Below are 21,980 nucleotides of genomic sequence, written 5' to 3'. Positions count from 1 at the left end.
AGTGTTATTTTTTCATCCTGCACAACATTATTATATAGCAAATATACTTTTGCACATTAGTGTTTCTATGCATGTGCTGCACTGAAAATGAAGTATTCTAGTGGCTTATTTATAATTCTGCAGCAAGTGCGTGTGTATGGCCCTCCCTCTGGCCAATGCTGACTGCACCTCTCAAAAAAGTGCCTACATGTGGCAACGACGCGCAACTCAAGCTCTGTGATTGGTCGGCTTGGTAGTGCTGATGAGTGTGTGCAGGGGTGAGAGCTACGCAAACCCGTTAGAGCAAGTGTTTGCAACTGTCGAGTCCTGTGAAGGAGCTCCAGAACATTTGTTTTGTGTTTAGCTTATGATTAAACTTGTTGCCCATCCACTGGTTCCCGCTTTAGAATGAGTGAGTTCAGCTACCTGCACATTAAGGTAGCATTCAGAAAAAACAAAACACCCACAAAGAAAAACAACAGAGAGGAACATAAAAACCTCACATGAAAACCAGCTAGCGTTTCAGAAGTGTTATTGCAGAGCAACACAAACAGCATGCAGAAGTATAATGGTCCCTTTCCGATGACTGGTATAGTACGGTACGGTACAGGTCGGTACGGGTCACCTTTATGTTTAAAATAAACATAATAAACTCACACGAATGCATGTTCTCCCTGCATTCGTGTGAGTTTCCTCCGGGTGCTCCAGTTTTCCCCACAGTCTAAAGACATGTGATACAGGTGAATTGGGTTGGCTAATTGTATGTTTGTGCGCGAATGAGTGTGTAAGGCTTTCCTAGTGATGGGTTGCAGCTGGAAGGACATCCGCTGCGTAAAACATATGCTGTAAAAGTTGGCGGTTAATTCTGCTGTGGCGACACCAGATTAAGAAGGTGAATGTCTTCATAGTTTGCATAGAAAAGACCCAGCTTCCAACCCAACTTTCAGAATAAATTAACGATGATATTTTTTTATTGCATGATAAGCGTCTCGTGTTAATGCAGCATGTTAACACTGACAATGGCCCAGCACTAATTTTTATATGTTTTATGTTTGGTAAAATAATTTCTAATTGCATCTTTAGTGATTTTTCGACTAATTATGCTGTCTTGTCCTAGGTGGATTTAGAGGTTTTTGCTAAAAAAGCACAAGTGAATTCAGCTGTGTTTGACGCCAAAGAAAATCTACCTTGTTAAAAACCAAAGAATTGTGTAAAAGTGACATTTTTGGAAAAAAACGGCTATTTTATTTACTAGCTAATAACATTATCATTAGCTATAAAATAAAACTTCTGAACCTAATTATAGGAGCCTGATAGAAAATTCTTGTTTTCAAAAAAAGTGGTCTGATGGATTTAGAGGATTTTGCATCTGAACTCTTCAAATATTTTTCATATTATAAATGCATTTTACCTCCTATTAGGATTTTTACAGGAACAGTTTCTTCAATCAAATTGATGAATTGATGAATGAATTAACTAAATAAAGGTGACCTAAATAAAAGTACATTTCAATATAGGCTAAGAGAGATAAATGTTAAACATAAAAGCTCATCACTGCAAAATATTATACTGAGACTATATTTACAGTTATTTCCCTGTGTTGAATAAAATGAAATGTTCTCTAAAGGTGTTCTGATTTTCATTTGCACAGAAAAGGAAGTCAAATCTGAGTCACAGATGAGATACGTAAGGCCATGGCAAGAGGATGTATGACTCTGTGATCCTCTAATAAGCTGTGTGGCTCCACATCACTCTGCTTCTGAATGCTAGGACCATCAGGCTGTTCCACGCTAGTGCCTTGCTCCAACTTCTGGTCCTCCAATTTGATTGGCACTAATGACTGATCACAAACCGTGTTGGGTTGATCTCACTTCTTACCCATAGAACTTTACCAAACCTTGGAACACCTCCAGTAACCAGGGGATTCAATTATTTCTCTCTGCCTTAATGGAGACCAAACTCCTACAACAAAGATCACAGAGGGTTGTAATTGTAGATTTAAATCGATGTAATTACTTGTATGTGTAACTGATGCACAGTAGTAAATGTTAACAATCTGGGACGTCACCTCCTGTTCTGTTTTTTTATGTTTGCTGGGTCGTGTATATGTTTGAAATCTGTATGTTAGATATGTTACTAAAGAAAACCTTGTGTTTATTTTCGCAAAAAGAGGCTGGAGCACATTCGGTAAAAGTCTTAAATGTGTGAAGTGTCAGAAAGTACACACTAAATACCTGCAGGACCTGTTTGATGTCACGTTTCTATTCTTTTCAAATATGGCACAAATATCTCAGGCTTCTTTTTTTCTGAAGGTCATTGTTTACTTAAAGGTGTATTCAACGTCTACAACAACTGTGAAATTCATCATGAGTTCATTTTTATTTTGTTAAAAAAATGTAAAGAAAAAGAAAGGAATAAAGGTGTGGCACCGTGGCTCAATAGTTAGCACTGCCACCTCACAGCAAGAAGGCCGCTGGTTTGAGTCCCAGGTGGACTAGTAGGCATTTCTGTGTGGAGTTTGGATGTTTTCTCCCTGTTCGTGTAGGTTTTCTCCAGGTGCTCCAGTTTCCCCCACAGCTCAAAGACATGCACTTTAAATAAATATGAGTGGCATCCGCTGTGTGAAACATATGCTGGAATAGTTGGCGGTTCATTCTGCTGTGGCGACCCCTGACAAATAAGGGATTAAGCTAAAGGAAAATGAATGAATAAAGATAGATTATTATATGAAAGCACTTAACCACCCTGCCATATGAGGAGGTTAAAAGTGTGCCGCAATGAATTCTACACCCTTGTATTTAAACCAACCTCATATGTCTGATGATCTTTTGAAAGCATCAGATCACTGCCATCTCAGTAAACACTTCATACATAATTTGTTCTTTATTGCCTTTATTGTATGCATTTTAAGTTACAATCCACTTAACAGTGTATAGCTGAAATGATCATTATTTGAAATTCTATTACAATCAGTATTGTTTCTTAAGTGCAAATTGTTGTGCAGTTGAAAACCCTTGGGGATAGTTGTTATAACCATTATGGTACTATAGCTCAGTGTTAAACCTGCATGCTTGTTAAAAGACAATAGACCCTTTTCACGTTTCTGGGTTTCTCAGTAGAAGGCATCATAGTTGGGTAAACTTACAGCTCAGTGAATGGGAGAGTACAACAAATGACTTTTTACAATCCTATTTACTGAAATACTCCACAATGGTGTTATCAAGACTTTCCTGAAAAAGGAAAAAAAAAATGTGTGAGACTGATGACGGCAGCCAGACGAAAGAATAATGTCAGATTTATTCTCAGACCCATTGACACTGCATTAGAAACACCTCACACAAGCAGCAATTCGTCTTTTGTAATTTGATGCAAAGATGAAATAATACAATCATAAATTCATATAAATGTTCATAGGTTTTTTTTTATCAAAATATTAAAAACTTTTAAAGATTTAGGATTATGATGGCCATTGAACACATTAATACAGTCTTGTGAAAAGGGTCCATAATCAAAAAGCCATACAAACAATGTGTTTGATCACAACAGTATGTTCCTACAGAGATAATCATCATATGTATTATAATTCCAACAGGTATGGATCGCTGTACCAGAATGCAAATCGCATAAGCTTAAGGGGTAGTTCACCCAAAAATAAAAATTGCCATCCCTCAAGTGATTTTAAACCTTTAAGTGTTTCTTTTTTCAATTGACAACTAAGAAAGATATTTTTAAATTTGGAAACCTGAAAAAACAAATACTATGGAAGTCAATGAGGTTTCCAGCATTTTCCAAAATAAGTTTTTATGACAACCACAGTGTAAGGGCCAGTCTCAATTCTGTTTTACCACTGAAGGCTTTTATCATGTTATTATAATAATAATGTGGCAATAAGCTCCTAACTATACTGTGTTTGTTTACACCGTGGACAAATTCAAAATGTAAACACACGAAAACAACATTAACATTATAGCAGACACTGTAAAAAGCTCATTCCCAACCACTAGACTTTTCTGACAGGGTATTCGATTGTCATGGAGTGACAGAATGTTGTGGGACTACTATACAGGTGTTATTATTAGTGATTCTAGATAGATATAGATAGGTTTTTATTTTAGCATTTTATTTTAAAGCATGACAGTAAAACAGAAACGCGATGTGTTTATGTTATGAATGACGTTATGAATGTATTAAAACATGTGCTTGTTGTAAAAATTTGAAATAATGACAAAAATACTTATTTGTGCATCTCCTGACTTCCGTGAAAAGCCTTACTGTCATTTTTAGATGGTGTATTCTGGGAAATTTTCTTACCCTTTGGTTTTGAGTGTGGTCCTTGTAAATCTCAGTTTCAAGGGCTAGCTAGCCCTTCCACCTAGCCCTATGTCTGTAAGCTACAGAGAATTGGGACAACCCTTCCATTTCACATGAACGTGCAAAACGAGCGGTAGGTGGAAAGGGCAAGGGCTAAGGCAGGGGTGTCCAAACTCAATCCTGGAGGGCCGGTCTCCTGCAGATTTTAGCTCCAACTTGCCTCAACACACCTGCAAAGATGTTTCTAGAAAGCCTAGTAAGAGCTTGATTAGCTAGCCCAGGATTGTCTGATTGGGGTTGGAACTAAACTTTGCAGGACACCGGCGCTCCAGGACTGAGTTTGGACATGCCTGGGCTAAGGGGTAGCATTGGGATTGGGCCTAAATAATGACATAATTTTTAGTTTTGGGTGAACTATCCCCTGTAAATGTATTATTGGGCAAGATTTATAGTGGTAAGCCAGGGGCTCTCTTTGAATACATTTAAGGAATAATTTATGAATAATTTAAGAATATTTTTTGCAGGCATGTCTATATTTTATGTACAACTGTGATATAGAAATACTGCATCATATTGTCTGTGCTGCATAGTGAGTAGTCAGATCAAGGAAAGCTGCGGTCACGCTGGACTTTTCCCCCATAGACTTTCATTCATACGCACGTGAATGGGTCAGACCGGAAACGTAAGCTCGTGCAACAAGTTTCGCAATTCACTGCGTTGCAAAGTTCAAGCATGGTGAACTCTGACCTGCAAAATCACATCACTTGACTGCGTGAGACAAATCGATGATCAAAACTTGACCTCTCTGGACAGAAAATTTTAAATATGGACCAATCGCTTGCTTTTTTAAATGTCTGATTACTACAGTATTTTCAAACTCTAGTGTGACCGCAGCTTAAGTTTGATATTTTTAGTTACCTTTAAATATTCCACAGAACTGTCTTCTTGTTTTGAGTCAATAGAGAATAAATTAGTATGTTAAGATTCCATTTGAACCATACTTTGCCTTCTTCATTCTCTTCTCTACAAAGGAGCTATTCAGCTTTCATACTATCAAACGGGTCCTGCTCCTCGTTGTTGTCTATGGCAATGTCTGTGTATAGAAGCATGCATCACTTTGTTTCTAATAGATGTTAAGCAGAAAAAAAGTCCCATGAAAAGCACAGTCCTAAAATTTGAATTGTCTTACAGTGTCATGTATTTTTCTAATTGAATAGTCTAATGCATATTTACATATGAATGAAATGTTATTCGGATATCAAAGACTCTTAACTGTTTTTTGGGGGTTGTCATGAATGAAAGGGCATTAGCTAATGTCAGAAAACTCTGTGTTTTAAGCAAAGTGTAAAAAAAAAAGAAGAAAATGTTCTGTAGTGAAAAGAAAGCAAAGCCAATGAATTCTCGTGCCAAATTTGTTCTGATACAAACAGTGTTCAAATAAACATGAATAAAGTTTGCATTCCTGAAAAGACTCAGAGATGTTTGCATTTTCTTTGGTGGAACATATTTTAACCATTTTATTTTTATTTAAATGTAAAGCAAAGTTTGCATAATCCATTACAGTGAACTACACCAATAAAAGAAAAACAGATACATTTGTGGATTTATTTATTAATATAGATTGCATTTATAATATGTACAGATATTTGTCACTTGCCAGTCAGTTTACTTGAAATGAATATTGAGGCCCACTTACAAATCTGATATATGGCAGTATTTGCAAATGACATGTATGAAATTTTGATTTCACATATAAATGTGCCATATATGCAGCACATATTTTGGAATATTGCAAAAATGGCCGCTTACAGTCATATACACTACTAATAAAAAATTTGGGGTCAGTAGGATTTTTAAATGTTTTAAAATAAGCTTATTCTGCTTAACAAGGCTGCATTTATTTAATAAAAAAAGTAAAAATTGTGAAATGTTACTTCACTATAAAATAACTGTTCGACGTAGCTTCAATTTTAATTGAATAATTTGTTCCAGTGATTTTAATGATAATTTTTTAGCTTCATCTTCCCAGTCACATTATTATTTCAGTCACACGATCCTTCAGAAATAATTCTCATATTAAGTATTATTCTTTTTCGTATTATTATTATTATTATCATTATTATTATTAATGGTAATATTAATAAAAGCAATAATGACTGGAGTAATCATTTCATCTGAAACTACAGTAAGTAATAAATATTTAATAAATATTTAACAATTTAACTTTTTTTTATATAAATGTCGCCTTGATGAACAGAATAATTTTCTTTAAACTATTAAATAATATTAATTAAAAAATAAATAAATAAAAATTGACCCCAAACTTTTGACCGGTAATGTATGTATGTATGTATAATTATATGTATAATATGTATAATTTTTCTAGGTTGGTAATGCACATTGGTACATATACAGTATTTGCAAATGTATTAGCTATAATTTTCATATATAAAGAGTTTAGATGCAAAAGCCTCTAAATGCCATCTGAATTTGTCTTCCTAAATTTGCATTTTAATCAGCCTCCTATGTTTATGGTCAGCTATTTCACTTTAAAGGCAATGAAAATCTTACAAGTGAAATAACTGGCCATAAATACAGAATCCTGAATTTTTTTTAAATTTTCGTAGAAAATTTATTATTTTTCCCCAATTTCTGTTACACGGATAGAAGGGTTTTTTCAACACATTTCTAAACAAAATAGTTTTAATAACTCATTTCTAATAACTGATTTATTTGATATTTTCCATGATAACAGTACATAATATTTTACTAGATATTTTTCAAGACACTTCTATACAGCTTAGTGACATTCAAAGACTTAACTAGGTTAATTAGGTTAACTAGGCAGGTTAGGTTGTAATTGGATAAATCATTAAACCCATAGGGTAAAACAATCATATATATATAGCTTAAAGGGATTAATAATTTTAACCTTAAAGTAGTTTTTTAAAAAATAAAACTGCTTTTATTCTAGCCAAAATAAAATAAAACTTTCTCCAGAAGAAAAAATATGATCAGACATTCTGTGACAATTTTCTTGCTCTGTAAAACATCATCATATCTATTTTTTAATTCAAAGGGGGGGGGGCTAATAATTCTGACCAGCTCTATATCTGTCATTCCAATGGTTAAAAAACTCCATATGTAAGCACCCATTAATATACATTACAATATTTTTAACAATATTACATATTTTTTATAAATTCCAAATATGAAAGTATTATCTCATATATGTCATTTGCCTGTTTTCCATGTATAATCTTTCCATATGGGGATGCACACAGCCAGGGAGAGAATGAGAAAACTATGATTAGTTATACACACTAATACATTAAAATATTACAGAAAGCAGGTGGCTGTAATCAGTTGCATCACGGTAACCAGTCTGACTCCTCCTGTGCCAGCGCGCTCTGCAAGCTCTCCTTATTCCTGAGTGTGTTCAATAGGAGCTCCAGTGATTTGACCACCGGCTGCAGACCACCACCACTTTGTCTCTTCCCAAACCGTCCAATGGGTCTCACACCTCGTCCCACATACCAGAACGGATCGATCTCTGGACCTTATTGGGACAGGTCAGAGCACATCTTAGTATTACTAGTACATAATTGATGTATAGGTGAAAAAATTTAAAATATTTATGGTTTGAAATCAAAAAAGAATCTGATTGTAGATTCAGTTGAACATGAAATAGATTATTATTTAAATACATTGCAAGTATTTTATGTGCTTGTAATACAGATAGGAAATCAATTAAAACAATGTTATAGTGCTTTTAATAATTGAGCTTCTATTAAAGATTATCTAAAAACATTTTAACACTTAAAACATGATTTTAAAAAAACATTATTTTATTCAGGTCGAAGATTGAATCACCAACGAAGGCAAGGCACGTTTATTTATACACCACATTTCATACACAATGGTGACTCAAAGTGCTTTAACAAGAATAAAAGAAACAAGTAAAAGAAATAAAAACAACAAAGAATAAAAATTATTAAAAACTGATCGAAATTTAAAGGTTTTTAAGGGATGAAGCAATGAAAGATATCAGCTAACTGACTATAATTGTGCAGTTGTGGTTTTATTTGTTTATATTTTTTTAAAGTACTATAAAAAAGTGCTAGTTGGCTAATAGTGCAGTTGGACTCTGTCAAAATATAGATTGTTTAATGTTTTTACAGTAGAATATTTTGTATTTACATTAAGTTTTGAAATGTTAAGGTGTCTTAGTTGTGTTTCATGTGAAAACATTTTGATTAAATCATCATCCGAACTTTTACTATTCGCTATTTTTATATCAGTACATTTTAAGCTACAAAGCAGATTTGGGTCAGGCATTTAGTGTCTTGAACTATGATATAAATGCACTTAAAGCTGTTAGTGAGAGGTTTCTTTTCAGTTAGTTTAGCAAGAATTTGTTTTTACATTCTATGAGTTAGTTTCATAACTATGATGGCATTTTTTTAAATTACATTTTTAAATAAATGTAATTAATAGTTATTAAAATACATATTATTATACCATAGTTTAGAATATCTGTATAATGCATTTCAGTCTAATATACACTGCAAAAAAAATGCTTCTCTTACTTGTTACTTTTGTCTTGGTTCTAGTTAGAATATCTACAAAAATAAAATTTAGTCATTTAAAACGAGAAACATTTTCTAGACAAGTAAAAAAAAATCTTGGTTCTAATTAAAATATTTACAAAAATAAAATAAAATAATCGAATAGCATTTTCTAGAGAAGTAAAAAAAATTATTCTTGTTGTTTTTTAGAAATAATAAATCCTTAAAACAAGAACGCAATCTGCCAAGTAAAATAATCTTGTTTTAGGTTAAAAATAACTCCATTGGCAAATTATTTTTGCTCATAATTTTGGCTTTTTTGAAAACATTATTTTTACCTGAGTTGTCTAAAAACACTTGGTTTGAAAATTTTCAGGAATAATAACAAGACAAGAATAATTTTGTTTTGCAGTATAATGTTTAATGACATTTTTTGAAAAACACAAACATCTAAGAGCAGCTCTTCTGCCAGCCATTCTTGCATTCATTTGTCAAAGTCTTTTGAAGCTTTTAAATTAATAAAGTTCATTACGATGACAGAAAAAGAATTAAATGAAACTTACTTCTGTAATCAACGTTGTGGACTATGTAGAGGTCAAAATGTACATTGTTTAATGTTTTTACAACAGAATATTTTATAAGTTAAATTAAGTTTTACTAATGTTTCATGTGAAAACATTTTGATTAAATCATTAGCTGACCTTTTACTATTTGCATTTTTTTTAGTACATTTTAAGCTACAAAGCAAATTTAAGTCTGCCATATAGTGTCTTGAGCTATAAATTAAATGCACTAAAAGCTGTTAGTGAGGGGTTTCTTTTCAATTAGTTTAGCAAAAAATATTTTTAAATTCTATGAGCTAGTTTTATAACTATAATGGCATTTTTACTTAATTCCATACAGTTATTAAAATACATATTGTTATACCATAGTTTACGCTGTAAGAAAATTCCAGATTTTCACAATATGTTTCTGTAATTTTTCACAGTTAATTACATTAGTATCACTTTACAAGACTTACCTGTAAATATTCACAGTAATATGTTGTATTCAGCATTTTATTGTGAACAATTAAATTACTATAACAGCAAATTACTATAAAATGGGCTATATCTCTTGCATGTTAGTTATAGAAATTCAAACTTTTTTAAATTTTATTCAACATAGACAATAATACAAAATAACTTTTATGCTAATATTGGCACCTTTTTTGATCTTTAGAAATAACAGAATGTTATTGCAGCCCCAAAACATTTTGTTTACATATTTAAAAAAAAAAATCATTCTGTTTTGAAATAACATAAATGTCATAAATCTTCATTTTTGAGTGCACTGCACCTTTATTTAATTTTATACGGTTAACATGGAAATATGAAATAATTTTTAATGAACACAGCTTTGTGCTTAGCCAATAACGTAATAAACTGGAACAAAAGTAATTGATTCATAAAACCAAACACTGTTAAACACCCAAAATGATTTCAAAGTCAGGGTAAATGTCAGAATGACTAGCAGAGGAAAGCCTGCTTCACAGTAAAATATAGTTAATTCTACAAGATAATACTGTGAAATCACAGTAATAGACTTTTACTTAGTAAGATTATGCTATATGGCTGAGATTTCACAATAATTTAATGTAACAAACCTAACTCACGGTTATTTGATGTGAATTTACATACATTATTTTACAATTATTTTATTTACTATTATTATTTTACATTATTTTATTTTTTACCATGTAGAATATCTGTATAATGCATTTCAGTCCGTACACTGCAAAAATGCTTCTCTTGTTACTTTTGTCTTGGTTCCAGTTAAAATAATTACAAATATAAAATTAAATGAAGCATTTTCTAGACAAGTAAAAAAAAAATATTCTTGTTGTTTTCAGAAATACTAAATCCTTAAAACAAGAAAAAATAAAACCTGCAAAATGAAATAATCTTGTTTTAGGTTTAAAATAATTCAATTGGCAGATTATTTTTGCGGTTATTTATTTATTTATTTTTTTACATTTCTGAAAACAAAATTTTTATTTGTCTAAAAAACACTTCCTGATTTGAACATTTTAAGAGACTAGTAACAAGACAAGAATATATATATATATATATATATATATATATATATATATATATATATATATATATATATATATATATATATAATTTATTTGCAGTATAATGAATATTTTTTTAAAACATGAACATCTTAGAGCAGCTCTTCTGCCAGCCATTCTTGCATTCATTTGTCGAAGTCTCTTGAAGCTGTTACATGGATGAAGTTCATTATGATGACAAAAAATAATTAAATGTAACTTACTTCTGTTATCGACGTTGTGGACGATGTGGAGGTCATGTTCGACTGTGGTGCCGTGTGCAGAGGTCTCAGAGGCGGACAGAATGAGCAGCAGCAGGAATACAACCGTCCCCAAGTGCGAACCAATCAGGCACTTAGTCACGGGCTGAGTGAAGGCGGTGAGCAGCATGCTGAGTCTAACACAGGGCAATGCACGACACACAGCAGCTGCATGAAAACAAGAACAATATAGGCTGTATTTTATTCAGACATTAATATAATATAATATAATATAATATAATATAATATAATATAATATAATATAATATAATATAATATAATATAATATAATATAATATAATAGCAGATAATTTAGATTGCTTTAAGGAAAAACTTACTAAATTTTGACGATGTGTTTCTGAAAACAAAACAATATTTTCCACTTATCTAAAAAAAATTTGTTGATTTAAGAAAACGTAGATATTTGGACTAGAAACATTAAAAAAATTTAAATAAGAAAATGTTTTTTACATTTTAAGACCCATTAAAGTTGATTTAAAGGTAACATCATGTAGAAACTACCAATTTCAGACCAAAATCAGGTCCAATTTCTGATAAGAAATGACTTTTAGTAATCACCTTTGTTGATTAAATCTGTAAGACTTACATGTGTCTTTGGACGTGTGCTCTTCAGCAGCAGGTATTTTTGAGGTTGGAGTCTCTTCTTCAATCCAAGTAATTCAGGAATGTGAAGGTTTCCTGCTTATATATCACACTGAGACCGTCACAGAATGGATTAGATCACGTCAATCTCACAGGACAACCTTTCTATACACACACACACCTCCCACTTCTTCCTCTCCTCTTTTATCCACATCAGCATCCTCACTCCTTTGATCCCTTGACTTGGATCCATCACACTGAAAGAGTGACGAGATTGAGCTTGTCTATTTAGACACACCCTAAAGCACTTTGTCAGAGATTTTCTGACATACAGGCGCAGTTTATGAGGACCCTCCATTGGTGTATTGTATTATTATATCGCCTTATCCTCACCCTATCCCTAAACCCAACCCTAACAGGAAACCTGTGGCAAATTTCAATAGTATCTAACTGCAGACTTGTATATGCAAGCTGAGACATGCAGTCTCAGACACAATGCACTCAATGGAGCTAGTGATGTCACCGTGAGGGGTAGGGTTAGGGGCGGGGTTGGGTTGGGTGTGTGCATTACATCTGCAACAGGTCTGCATCCAGACCCTTCACTCAAATTTATGTGAAGATTTTGAATACGAAAAGCTAGATTTTTAGCTATTTTGATATGCGAGGACACAGGACATGTCCTCATAAACCAGCTCAACATTGTAATATGTTGTATTTGACCTTGTAAACCACTAAAACCAGTACACATATGCAACTTATTTAACACGACGGCGACCATTTAAGACAGTTGATGTTGTCCATCTACAAGAATGTGACAGAGACTGCATAATGAGCCCTTAGAGCTGGAAAACTAGCAATTTCTAACTACAGCTGATCAAATTATTATTAAACAGGCAAGTGACATTTTAAGTAGATCTCTCTCCTTTGTATCTTGTAGTGCTGTATTTTTAAACCATATAATAAGTGCTTAATTTGTGAACTGCAAAGTTCCGGAACAGATCAGGGTAACGGATCCGACATGTTTCCCGAGGATGGAGAGGTGTCATGCACGAAAGTGAAGAGGGTTGGGAAGAAAGTAAAAGTGAAAAGCGGACGGGGAAGGAAGGCGGTTGAGGAGGGGGATCAGTAAAATGAGGTGCCGAATCAGATTTCAGCAGTGCCGTATTCAGATCTAACATGTTCCAGCACAAATTAAGCCCTGCATATAATTGTAGTGTATTGAGGGTGACATGGGACTCACATATCATGATTGTATGTATTTTGTGTTGGGCACTCCTTATATAACCCTGAGGTACTTTTTGGTTGGCCATTTATTTGTTTCTTATGAGTCTCCTGTTTTAGTTATTGCATACTGATTCAGTAAAAAGAAAGAAAGAAAAAATGTGTGCATGTGTTTATTGTTTTTCCTTATCGCAACCACAACAGCAATCTGGTGGTGTTTGCACTGCTTTGCTTTTTCAGGATTAATTGTTGTGATATCCCAACTGCAACAGAGAAATACTAATGTCTAGACAGATGGCAGTTCATGTCATTCAACGTTATAATGTTAAAATGTCAGCAAAATGTCCATTTTGTAATCACTTTAAATATTGCGCTAGAGAATCATTCAAATATAGCTCCAAAGTGACATTGGTGAACAGTTTCTGCTGTTCAGACGTCAGCTGCAGCTGTGAAGAAATGGCGGAAGAAAGTAGTTCCTCATAAAAATTATTTTTGCACTCTCCATGTTTGATTTGCTTTTTCATATACACGATTATCCCATCGAACTGTTGTATAAACGCAATATCACACTCATAGCCATGGGATTGGGCTGTATATCAGCACTGGTGGGACATTAGGAACACAATAAACGGCCACATCGCATTGCTACTCGTGTAATAAACGTGTCTGTTACACACACACACACACACGCGCAAAGACACATGTTTTATCACAACCAAATCAAATAAAATCATGTTAAATAATGTTATACAATGACAGTTATATAAGATTAAATTAATTGTTAAATAAATGTTAAATAAAGTACAGGAATATAAAATAAGGATTTATCAATTATCAGTATCCATGAAGTCCCAGTGGCTTCTAGAATCAGCCAGTAGTGAGCATCTGGTGTAGATCTGATGATGTGGAAGAGATAACAACCCCAGCCAAAGCAGAAGCGTACTGTATAAGGTCTAAATCCATCAGCATTTATTACTATCCATAATGATATTACAAATATGAGATGTTCCCATTCCAAACAGATGCAGCACATCCAATAAGATGCAAAAGATGAGATGGTGAGATGTTCAGGCTTTGCTGTTGTTCCAATAATCTGTCATTAAGATTGTGTGTGTGTGTGCGTGTGTGTTTGCCTGTGCATGTGTGAGTGTGCATGTGCGTGTGCGTGTGCATGCATGTATGTTATGCTGGTATGCTATGTTGTATATGAGGGCATTTGGTTGACAAAAAAAGCTGTCAGATACTAAAAATGTTATCAATGATTAATTAATTAAAAAACTCAAACTGTAAATTAATAATTTAATAGAGATTTTTGTTGTTTGAATCTATAAATTGCATACAAATACATATAGAAACAAATCATTACAATAACAGAAAATAATATACATAAACAACACAGTATATTGTTTCTAACTACAAAAATTATGAAGATTTGTCAACATTAAAGAAAACATTGATGAATCACAAACTGCATAACTGTTAATCAACAGAATTAATGCATTTAAAAATATTGCACATTTGCACACAAAAATAATGCACATTTAAGGTTTGATTTTTTTTTTTTTGTCCCAGGCCAGCCCTGAACCATTTACAACGGCAACATATTTCATTCAGTTTGGTAACTTTCTGTTCTTTTGCCATCCATACAGACACATTGTTTGACAATCGTGCTAACTATAAGTGTTTTAATCACATACTTTATTGACTTTTCTGTAATATTTTGGTTCATTTATTTATTTAAATATCAGTTTAAAAAGCATGGTGATGCTTTAAAAAAAGGAAGGGTTAGATTTCTAAAATACAAATTGACGACAATTAACAGTTAGTTAGTTAGTTAGTTAGTTAGTTAGTTAGTTAGTTAGTTAGTTAGTTAGTTAGTTAGTTAGTTTCAACATTTACAAATACAGATTTACAATTATAATTTGTATCTTAATGAATGCACTCTGAACTAACGTTAAAATCACAAACAAGAAAAATTTAGTCAGTAATACAAATTTAATTATCAATTAAATGATTCAATAATAACTACAATTATCTGCCTATTATTACAATATTGGCAGTTTATTTGTACTCAAAAAGAACAAATTTAGCATGATCTTATCCCAGCAGACAAACATCATAAGACAATAATGTTAGGTTATATTTAGGTCGCCGGTGTCTAAGGACAATGTTATTTTGACATCCAATAACAACGTGACAAGTCGTTGATATTTGGTTGATTTTAGGTTGTGTTGGAAGGTGACCAAAATACAACCTTGAGCCAACATCTTAATCCAGTGTCATATTGATATCAAGTACTGACGTTTATTTATGAAGTATGGCAACCAAAATCCAACATCTAATAGACTTCTAATAGAACATTGGTAATGTTCACGTCAAGCTGTAACATCATTAGATGTTGATATTTTGTTGGTTTTAGGTTGCACTGGAAAGTAACCAAAATGCAACGTCTGTTCAACATCGTACATTGATGTCAATACAATTTTCATTTTCAAACAAAATCCAACATCCCACTATGTTGTGGTACAACGTTAATCTGACATCATAATGACATCCTGTGCCTGCTGGGATGCTCCATCCCTAATCCTGCCCAATACCACTACTATTTTAATAACTTTTTACCTCTTAACTGTGACTGGGACACTTAAGTTTAGTAGTTGTTTTTCTTCACAGATAAGATTTCTTCAATTTGGTCTGGAATTGTTAGCTATGATATTGTTTTTCGTGAACCGGATGTGTTTCTATACTGCACTTGTTATTTTCACACTTGTTTCTCTTGTGTGTCTGACTGATACAGTAGGCCGGATAAAACTTAACAGCTGTCCATTGAATATTTTCCCAGGTTTTTTAAGCTAGCCTTTGAGATTATTGTGCCTATAGTATTTTGTCCATTGTTAATAGGAGTCTTGTTTCTGGAGTGATGCCTTCATAATTGAAACATGCCATAGTGCAGCCTCTTCTGAAAAAGGCAAATTTAGATAAATCTGTGCTGTCCAATTTTAGACCTATTTCAAAACTACTATTTTTATCTACGATCTTGGAGAAAACTGTTTTAACACCACTACATAGCTTTCCGGAGGTTAAGGGTGTTCATTAAGTTTTTCAATCTGGTTTTAAGGCATGTCATAGTACTGAGTCTGCACTGCTACATGTGATAAATGAAATTTTGTTGTTTAGGTACTCGGGCACTCTATGATCCTCATGCTTTTTGACTTTACTTTTTGACACTATAGATCTTTATTTCCTGTCTTGACAAATTGGTGGGGTTCCAGGGTTCTGCTCTTAAATGGTTTTGATCTTATTTGTTGTTCAGACCTTTTCATCCTCCAGACCCCTGACATGTGGCATTCCACAAGGGTCTATCCTTGAACCTATTTTATTTTATTTTTATTTTATTCATATATTTTACCTTTAGGATCTATTTTTGGTAAATGTGGGGTGGCTTTTAATTTTTATGCTGTCGAAATTAAGATTTATGTCTCTCTCAAAAATAACAATAAAAATGGCCTTGACCTTACTCCCTTACTAAATGTTTAATTAAGGTTAAGACCTGGCTGTCGTCAATTTTTTATTTTTATTTTTTTCAATGAGAAAAAAACTTAGCTGGTCTGGTTTGGGCATCCTGTCCCTCTGAAATTATTAGGTTTTGGTGAGCTATTAACTTATCAAAAACCTGTTGTTAGGTACCTAGGGTTTCAGTTTAATAGTGATCTGAAATTTAAAAAACAAGTCAATTTTGTTGTTAAATCCAGTTTCTTTCCATTTAAGTAATTTCTCTCTTTTAATGACCTTGAGAAGGTGATTCATACTTTTATTTTGGGAAGACTTGACTATTGCAACTCTTTGTATGTACATTGTAAAACCCAAAAGGTTAAGGTAACTCAAACTGTTTAAGGAAACCGATTGCAACAAACCATTTAAGTTCAAAACTAATCCTAATGAGAACTGTGAACTTAATCCATTTGGGTAAACGAAGCAATTTGAGCACAGTCAAACCTGAAAAATAATGAGAACTCAAACCAACTGAGTACTGTAAAACCCAATAAGTTAAGGCAACAAAAACTGTTTGAGTAACTGTTTTGAGTAAAAAAAAAAACTAATCTATATGAGTACTGTGAACTTACTCCATTTAAGTTGAAGTAATGTGGTATTTAATTAACTCATTACCTTCAAGACTTTTTTCAAATGAGTAGAATTAACTTTTAGTAAAGTTTGTGTTTACTACACTCATTTCATTTGATAAAGTTGACTGTTGGGTTTTACAGTGAGGGTATAAGTCAAAATGCCCTTATTAGATTGCCATTAGTCCAAAATGCGGCTGCGAGACTTCTGACAGAGACTCGCACGTATGAGCACATATCCTTAGTTCTCTCCTCTCTGGGCTGGCTGCCTGTGAGGTCATGGGTTGATTTTAAATGAATAATTTTTGTTTTTTAATTTTGAAATGATCCAGCACCACCTCGTACATGGTGCTGTATATAATCTTGATAGGTCAGTTAAGTCTTCTGATCAGTTTTATTCTTTCTGTACCAAGGTCCTGGTGTAAGTGAAGTGGGGATCGGGCTTTTGCTGTTATCGCCACAAAACTCTGGAACAAGCTTCAGACACGCTCCAACTTTATCTGTTTTTTTAAAACGCTTCTGAAATTGCATCTTTGTTGCCTAGCATTTGAGCCTTTTAAATGTTGAGGGGTTTGCCTTATGTTTTAAATGTTATGTATGTGATACAGGATTCATTTTAATTAGTATTGATTGAGTTCAGCAATTTGGGCAACGTTGTGTTGTAAAAAAATTTGCCATATAAATAAACTAGGGCATGTTCTCCCCATGTTCGTGTGGGTTTCCTCCAGGTGCTCCGGTTTCCCCCACAGTCCAAAGACATGTGGTACAGGTAAATTGGGTAGGCTAAATTGTCCGTAGTGTGTGAATGTGTGTGTATGGATGTTTCCCAGAGATGGGTTGTAGCTGGCAGGGCATCCGCTGAGTAAAACATATGCTGGATAAGTTCGGCGGTTCATTCCTCTGTGGCGACCCCACATTAATATGGACACTAAGCTAAAAAGAAAATGAATGAATAAAATAAACTAACTAAACTAAACTTGCAAGACTATACAGTAAAAGTGACATAGATAATAGTAGTGAAAACTGTATACCTGGCTTAAAATAAAGTGTGAAACTTGCTGCTAGTAATGTTGCTTTGCTGCTAGTAATGAACTTTCAAGCTTGCAAATGGAATACTATAAAAAATTAAGGTTCCAATTAATCAAAAGTTTTAACCAAAACATTTATACAAATCAAATATTTGTCAAATAAAATTGTAAAACGGGTCACAATTTTAGACACTGAATCCCTCTCTTTTAAATCATCCAAACAGTAAATTAAATAATTTGAGTGAACAGTGTTTCAGAGTTTTTCATGAACTTTTTCTCGTTTGTGTTTGCCAGTGTGGATTTCATTGAGACTGTGCGTTTGAAAGATTTACTCAAAGGTTTCACCTCAAAGAGACAGCGAGATTAATCAATCTCATTCACCCCGTGCTGTTTTAGGAGCTTTTGGGGTGTAAATCTTAGCCTACACAGAGAGTGGGTTGAAACGGGCATTGATCAACTGTAGTTTTCTCTGTGAACTTTAGGCTAACAGCCATGCTTGCAAACTGTTCAATGAGCGATTACGTGTGTCTAACCAGCGTGGGTGTGGGTGTGTGTGAGCTGGCATGATTCTCAGACAATTATTGCGAAGGGGTTATACATGATCTTTAAAAAGCCACCTATGGCAATCATTCATTTGCATGTGTTTATTAATTGATAATCTACAGAGATACTTTATTTCACATAATAAACTTTTATGATCATGTTGTTTAAAATACATTCATGCTACACAGTTTTTTCATGACTGTAAAGTCTAGGGACAGGTTGTCACTGTATTCTTATAATAACATCAAAAAGTCACATTTTAATGTGCTTTCCATTTAATGCTGTTGAAAAGCCTTCCACAAGAGACATTCTATTGCATAATAATAATCACACTGTAAAAGCTTCTTCTAAAGCAGGAATAAAAAGCTTAGTCTGTGTTGTTTTCCTAAGCAACAGTCACGTTCACCATCTTTTTGCAGTTTGATATAGATTTTTTTTGTCTTGTGTCGAATGCTATATTAAAAACAGCTCATTATTTCAGTCTTGTCACAGCACTAAGATTTTCAGTGGCTCCTCTTCATTGCCATCACTGTCCTTGATCTTCCCAAAATATCCAACAATCAATATTAGATGTCTGTGACATCATTAAAAATATTCAAAATTTCAAAACGGAAAATAAACTCCAGGTTGCGTGTTTAAAATTCACTTTATGAATTTTAATTTGCTTTGTTGTTTTCTATAATTTACCACTGTATTACTCTATTGTATACAGTGCATCCGAAAAATATTCATAGCACTTTGCTTTTTCCACATTTTTTTATGTTACAGTTATTCCAAAATGGATTAAATAAATGTATTTCCTCAAAATTTTACACACAATACCCCGTAATGACAATATGAAAAAGATTTTTTGAAATTGTTGCAAATTTATTAAAAATAAAAAAGGTGAAAAATCCCTTGAACATAAGTATTCACAGCCTTTGTTCAATACTTTGTTGATGCACCTTTGGGAGCAATTATAGCCTCAAGTCCTAATGAATATGATGCCACAAGCTTGGCACACCTGTCTTTGGGAATTTTTGCCTATTCCTCTTTGCAGTACCTCTCCAGCTTTATCAGGTTGGATGGGAAGCGACGGTGAACAGCCATTTTCAGACCTCTCTAGAGATGTTCAATAGGATTTAGGTCTGGGCTCTGGCTGGTCCACTCAAGGTCATTCACAGAGTAGTTGTGAAGCCGCTCCATTGGTATTTTGGCGATGTGCTTTGGGTCATTGTCCTGCTGGAAGATGAACTGTTGAGTTCAAGAGCACTCTGAAGCAGGTTTTCATTCAGGATGTCTCTGTACATTGCTGTGTTCATCTTTCCCTCTATCCTGAGTAGTCTTCTAGTTCTGTTCAGTAGAGCCTGGCAGCAGATTTGCACTTGCACCTCCAGGTTTGCATGCTCGGACTTGTATGCTCAGGAAACAACATTTCCTCTGCAAGTGACGTAATTTACAATCACCACATGTGGCTGCTTGCATGAAAATCCTTCTGTAATTTAACTTAAAGGTGTCCCTGAGGCAAAAAAATCTCTGAGGTAACGGATTTCATTAAGATCGTTGCAACAAACTTATTATCTGTCACCCTTACTCAAGTGCCTTTTTTTTCTAAGCGTTTCACTGTAATTTTTGGCAACAAAATGCGATGGCCACCACAGTTGCTAGTTACATAAACAGATCAAAACAAACCACGAATGCTTGCCTTACAACAGCTCTGCAGTACTGTTACACATCATCTGTGTCGCTTTCTTTCCGTTAAGTGAGTGGAAGAACTGTGGAAGAATACATTGTGTGTATATTTAGACCTGATAGTTAATATAAATAAATAATATGTTTTGCTGGTATGAATGGTATGAATAGGTAAATTTACATCTAAGTATATAATCATATGATGAATATATTATCTGTCATGGTGTGTACTTAGAATTATTTGACAACGTCGTCACTGGCAATGCAAACGAACTGGAAACTTCCTTTCGGTTTATTTGTGTTGATTTCAAGTGATGTGACAGGTGCAGGTGTCGATTGTAAATCACGTCACTTACGTAGGAAGCCTGGGTGCCTGAGCATGCAAGCCCGAGAGTGCAAGCCCAAAGATGCAAGTGCAACACTGCAGCCAGACCTTTCTTGTTCTGCTGTAAAACATCCTCACAGCATGATGCTGCCACCATGCTTCAGTGTAGCGATGGTATTAGCCTGATGATAAGTGGTGCCTGGTTTTTTTCCAAACGTAACGCCTGACATTCACTTCAAAAAGTTCAATTTTAGTCCCATTAGACCAGAATTTTGTTTCAGATACCTTTTGGCAAATTCCAGGCAGGCTGCTATGTGCCCTTTAATAAGGAGTGCTTCCGTCTGGCCATTCTACCATACAGGCCTGGTTAGTGGATTGCTGCACAGATGGTTGTCCCTCTGTAAAGTTTCCTTCCACCACAGAAGACGCTGGAGCTCAGACAGAGTGACCATCGAGTTATTGATCACCTTCCTGATTAAGTCCCTTCTCCCCGATCACTAAGCTTAGATGGCCGGACAGCTCTAGGAAGAGTCCTGATGGTTCCAAACATTTTGATGATGGATGATGGAGGCCATTGTGTTCATTGGCACTTTCAGAGCAGAAGAAAATGTATCTAACCTTCCCCAGCCTTCTGCCTTGAGAAAATCCCTTCTCAGAAGTCTACAGACAATTCCTTTGTCTTCATGCTTGGTTTTTACTTTGACATGCACCGTCAACCCTGGGGCATTATATAGACAGGTGTATGGCTTTTCAAATCATGTCCAGTTTACTGAATTTACCACATTGTGAACTCCAATTAAGCTGCGGAAACATCTCAAGAATAATCAATGGAAAAAGAATTTACCTGAGCTCAATTCAGAGCTTCGTGGCAAAGGATGTGAATACTTAAGCACATGTAATTTTTCAGGTCTTTTATTTTTAATTAATTTGCAACAATTCCAATAAAATCTTTTTTCACATTGTCACTATGGGGTATAGTGTGTAGAAGTTTGAGGATATAAATGAATTTAATCCATTTTGGAATAAAACTGTAACATAAAAAAATGTGGAAAAAGTGAAGCGCTATGAACACTCTCCAGATGTACTGTATATTATAAAGAAAGATCTTGAAAGAAGTTCATTTATTCGACTATCGTTCATTCATTTTCTTTTCGGCTTAGTTCCTTTATTAATCTGGAGTTGCCACAGCGGAATGAACTGCCAACTTATCCAGCATGTTTTTTATGCAGCTGATGCCCTTCCAGCTGCAACCCAT

The 21,980-nt window shown here is 34.0% G+C and overlaps 2 protein-coding genes across 7 annotated transcripts in view; one reads left to right on the top strand and one right to left on the bottom strand.

Moving 5' to 3' along the window:
• The window catches only part of myripb (myosin VIIA and Rab interacting protein b), a 214,481-nt gene extending 208,716 nt beyond the window's left edge, over nucleotides 1–5,765 (top strand). For 4 of the 5 annotated variants that reach the window (XM_021470291.3, XM_073940504.1, XM_073940503.1 and 1 more), the window contains one exon: nucleotides 1,631–5,765. In XM_021470291.3, the coding sequence (XP_021325966.1) occupies nucleotides 1,631–1,692 (62 nt within the window). In that variant the 3' untranslated portion in view covers nucleotides 1,693–5,765. The remainder of the gene's footprint in view (nucleotides 1–1,630) is intronic. The other variant, NM_001353925.1, reaches the window with a different exon arrangement.
• Nucleotides 5,766–7,342: 1,577 nt separating this feature from the next.
• prlh2 (prolactin releasing hormone 2) lies at nucleotides 7,343–11,881 on the bottom strand. Of its 2 annotated transcripts, none has more exons than NM_001366024.1 (3): nucleotides 11,821–11,881; nucleotides 11,178–11,381; nucleotides 7,343–7,849 (listed from the first exon to the last, which is right to left on the bottom strand). In NM_001366024.1, exons 2-3 carry the CDS (start codon nucleotides 11,341–11,343, stop codon nucleotides 7,662–7,664), a joined length of 354 nt encoding a protein of 117 aa, NP_001352953.1. In that variant the 5' UTR covers nucleotides 11,344–11,381; nucleotides 11,821–11,881; the 3' UTR covers nucleotides 7,343–7,661. The 2 variants fall into 2 exon arrangements, with proteins under 2 accessions (NP_001352953.1, NP_001352954.1); NM_001366025.1 differs by having other exon boundaries at nucleotides 11,178–11,350.
• Nucleotides 11,882–21,980: the final 10,099 nt, after the last annotated feature.

The sequence above is a fragment of the Danio rerio genome, chromosome 24 (assembly GCF_049306965.1).
Source record: "Danio rerio strain Tuebingen ecotype United States chromosome 24, GRCz12tu, whole genome shotgun sequence".
NCBI classification, from domain to species: Eukaryota; Metazoa; Chordata; class Actinopteri; order Cypriniformes; family Danionidae; genus Danio; species Danio rerio.
Note: the sequence above shows the minus strand (reverse complement) of the source record. Positions and strands in the feature narration are given on the sequence as shown.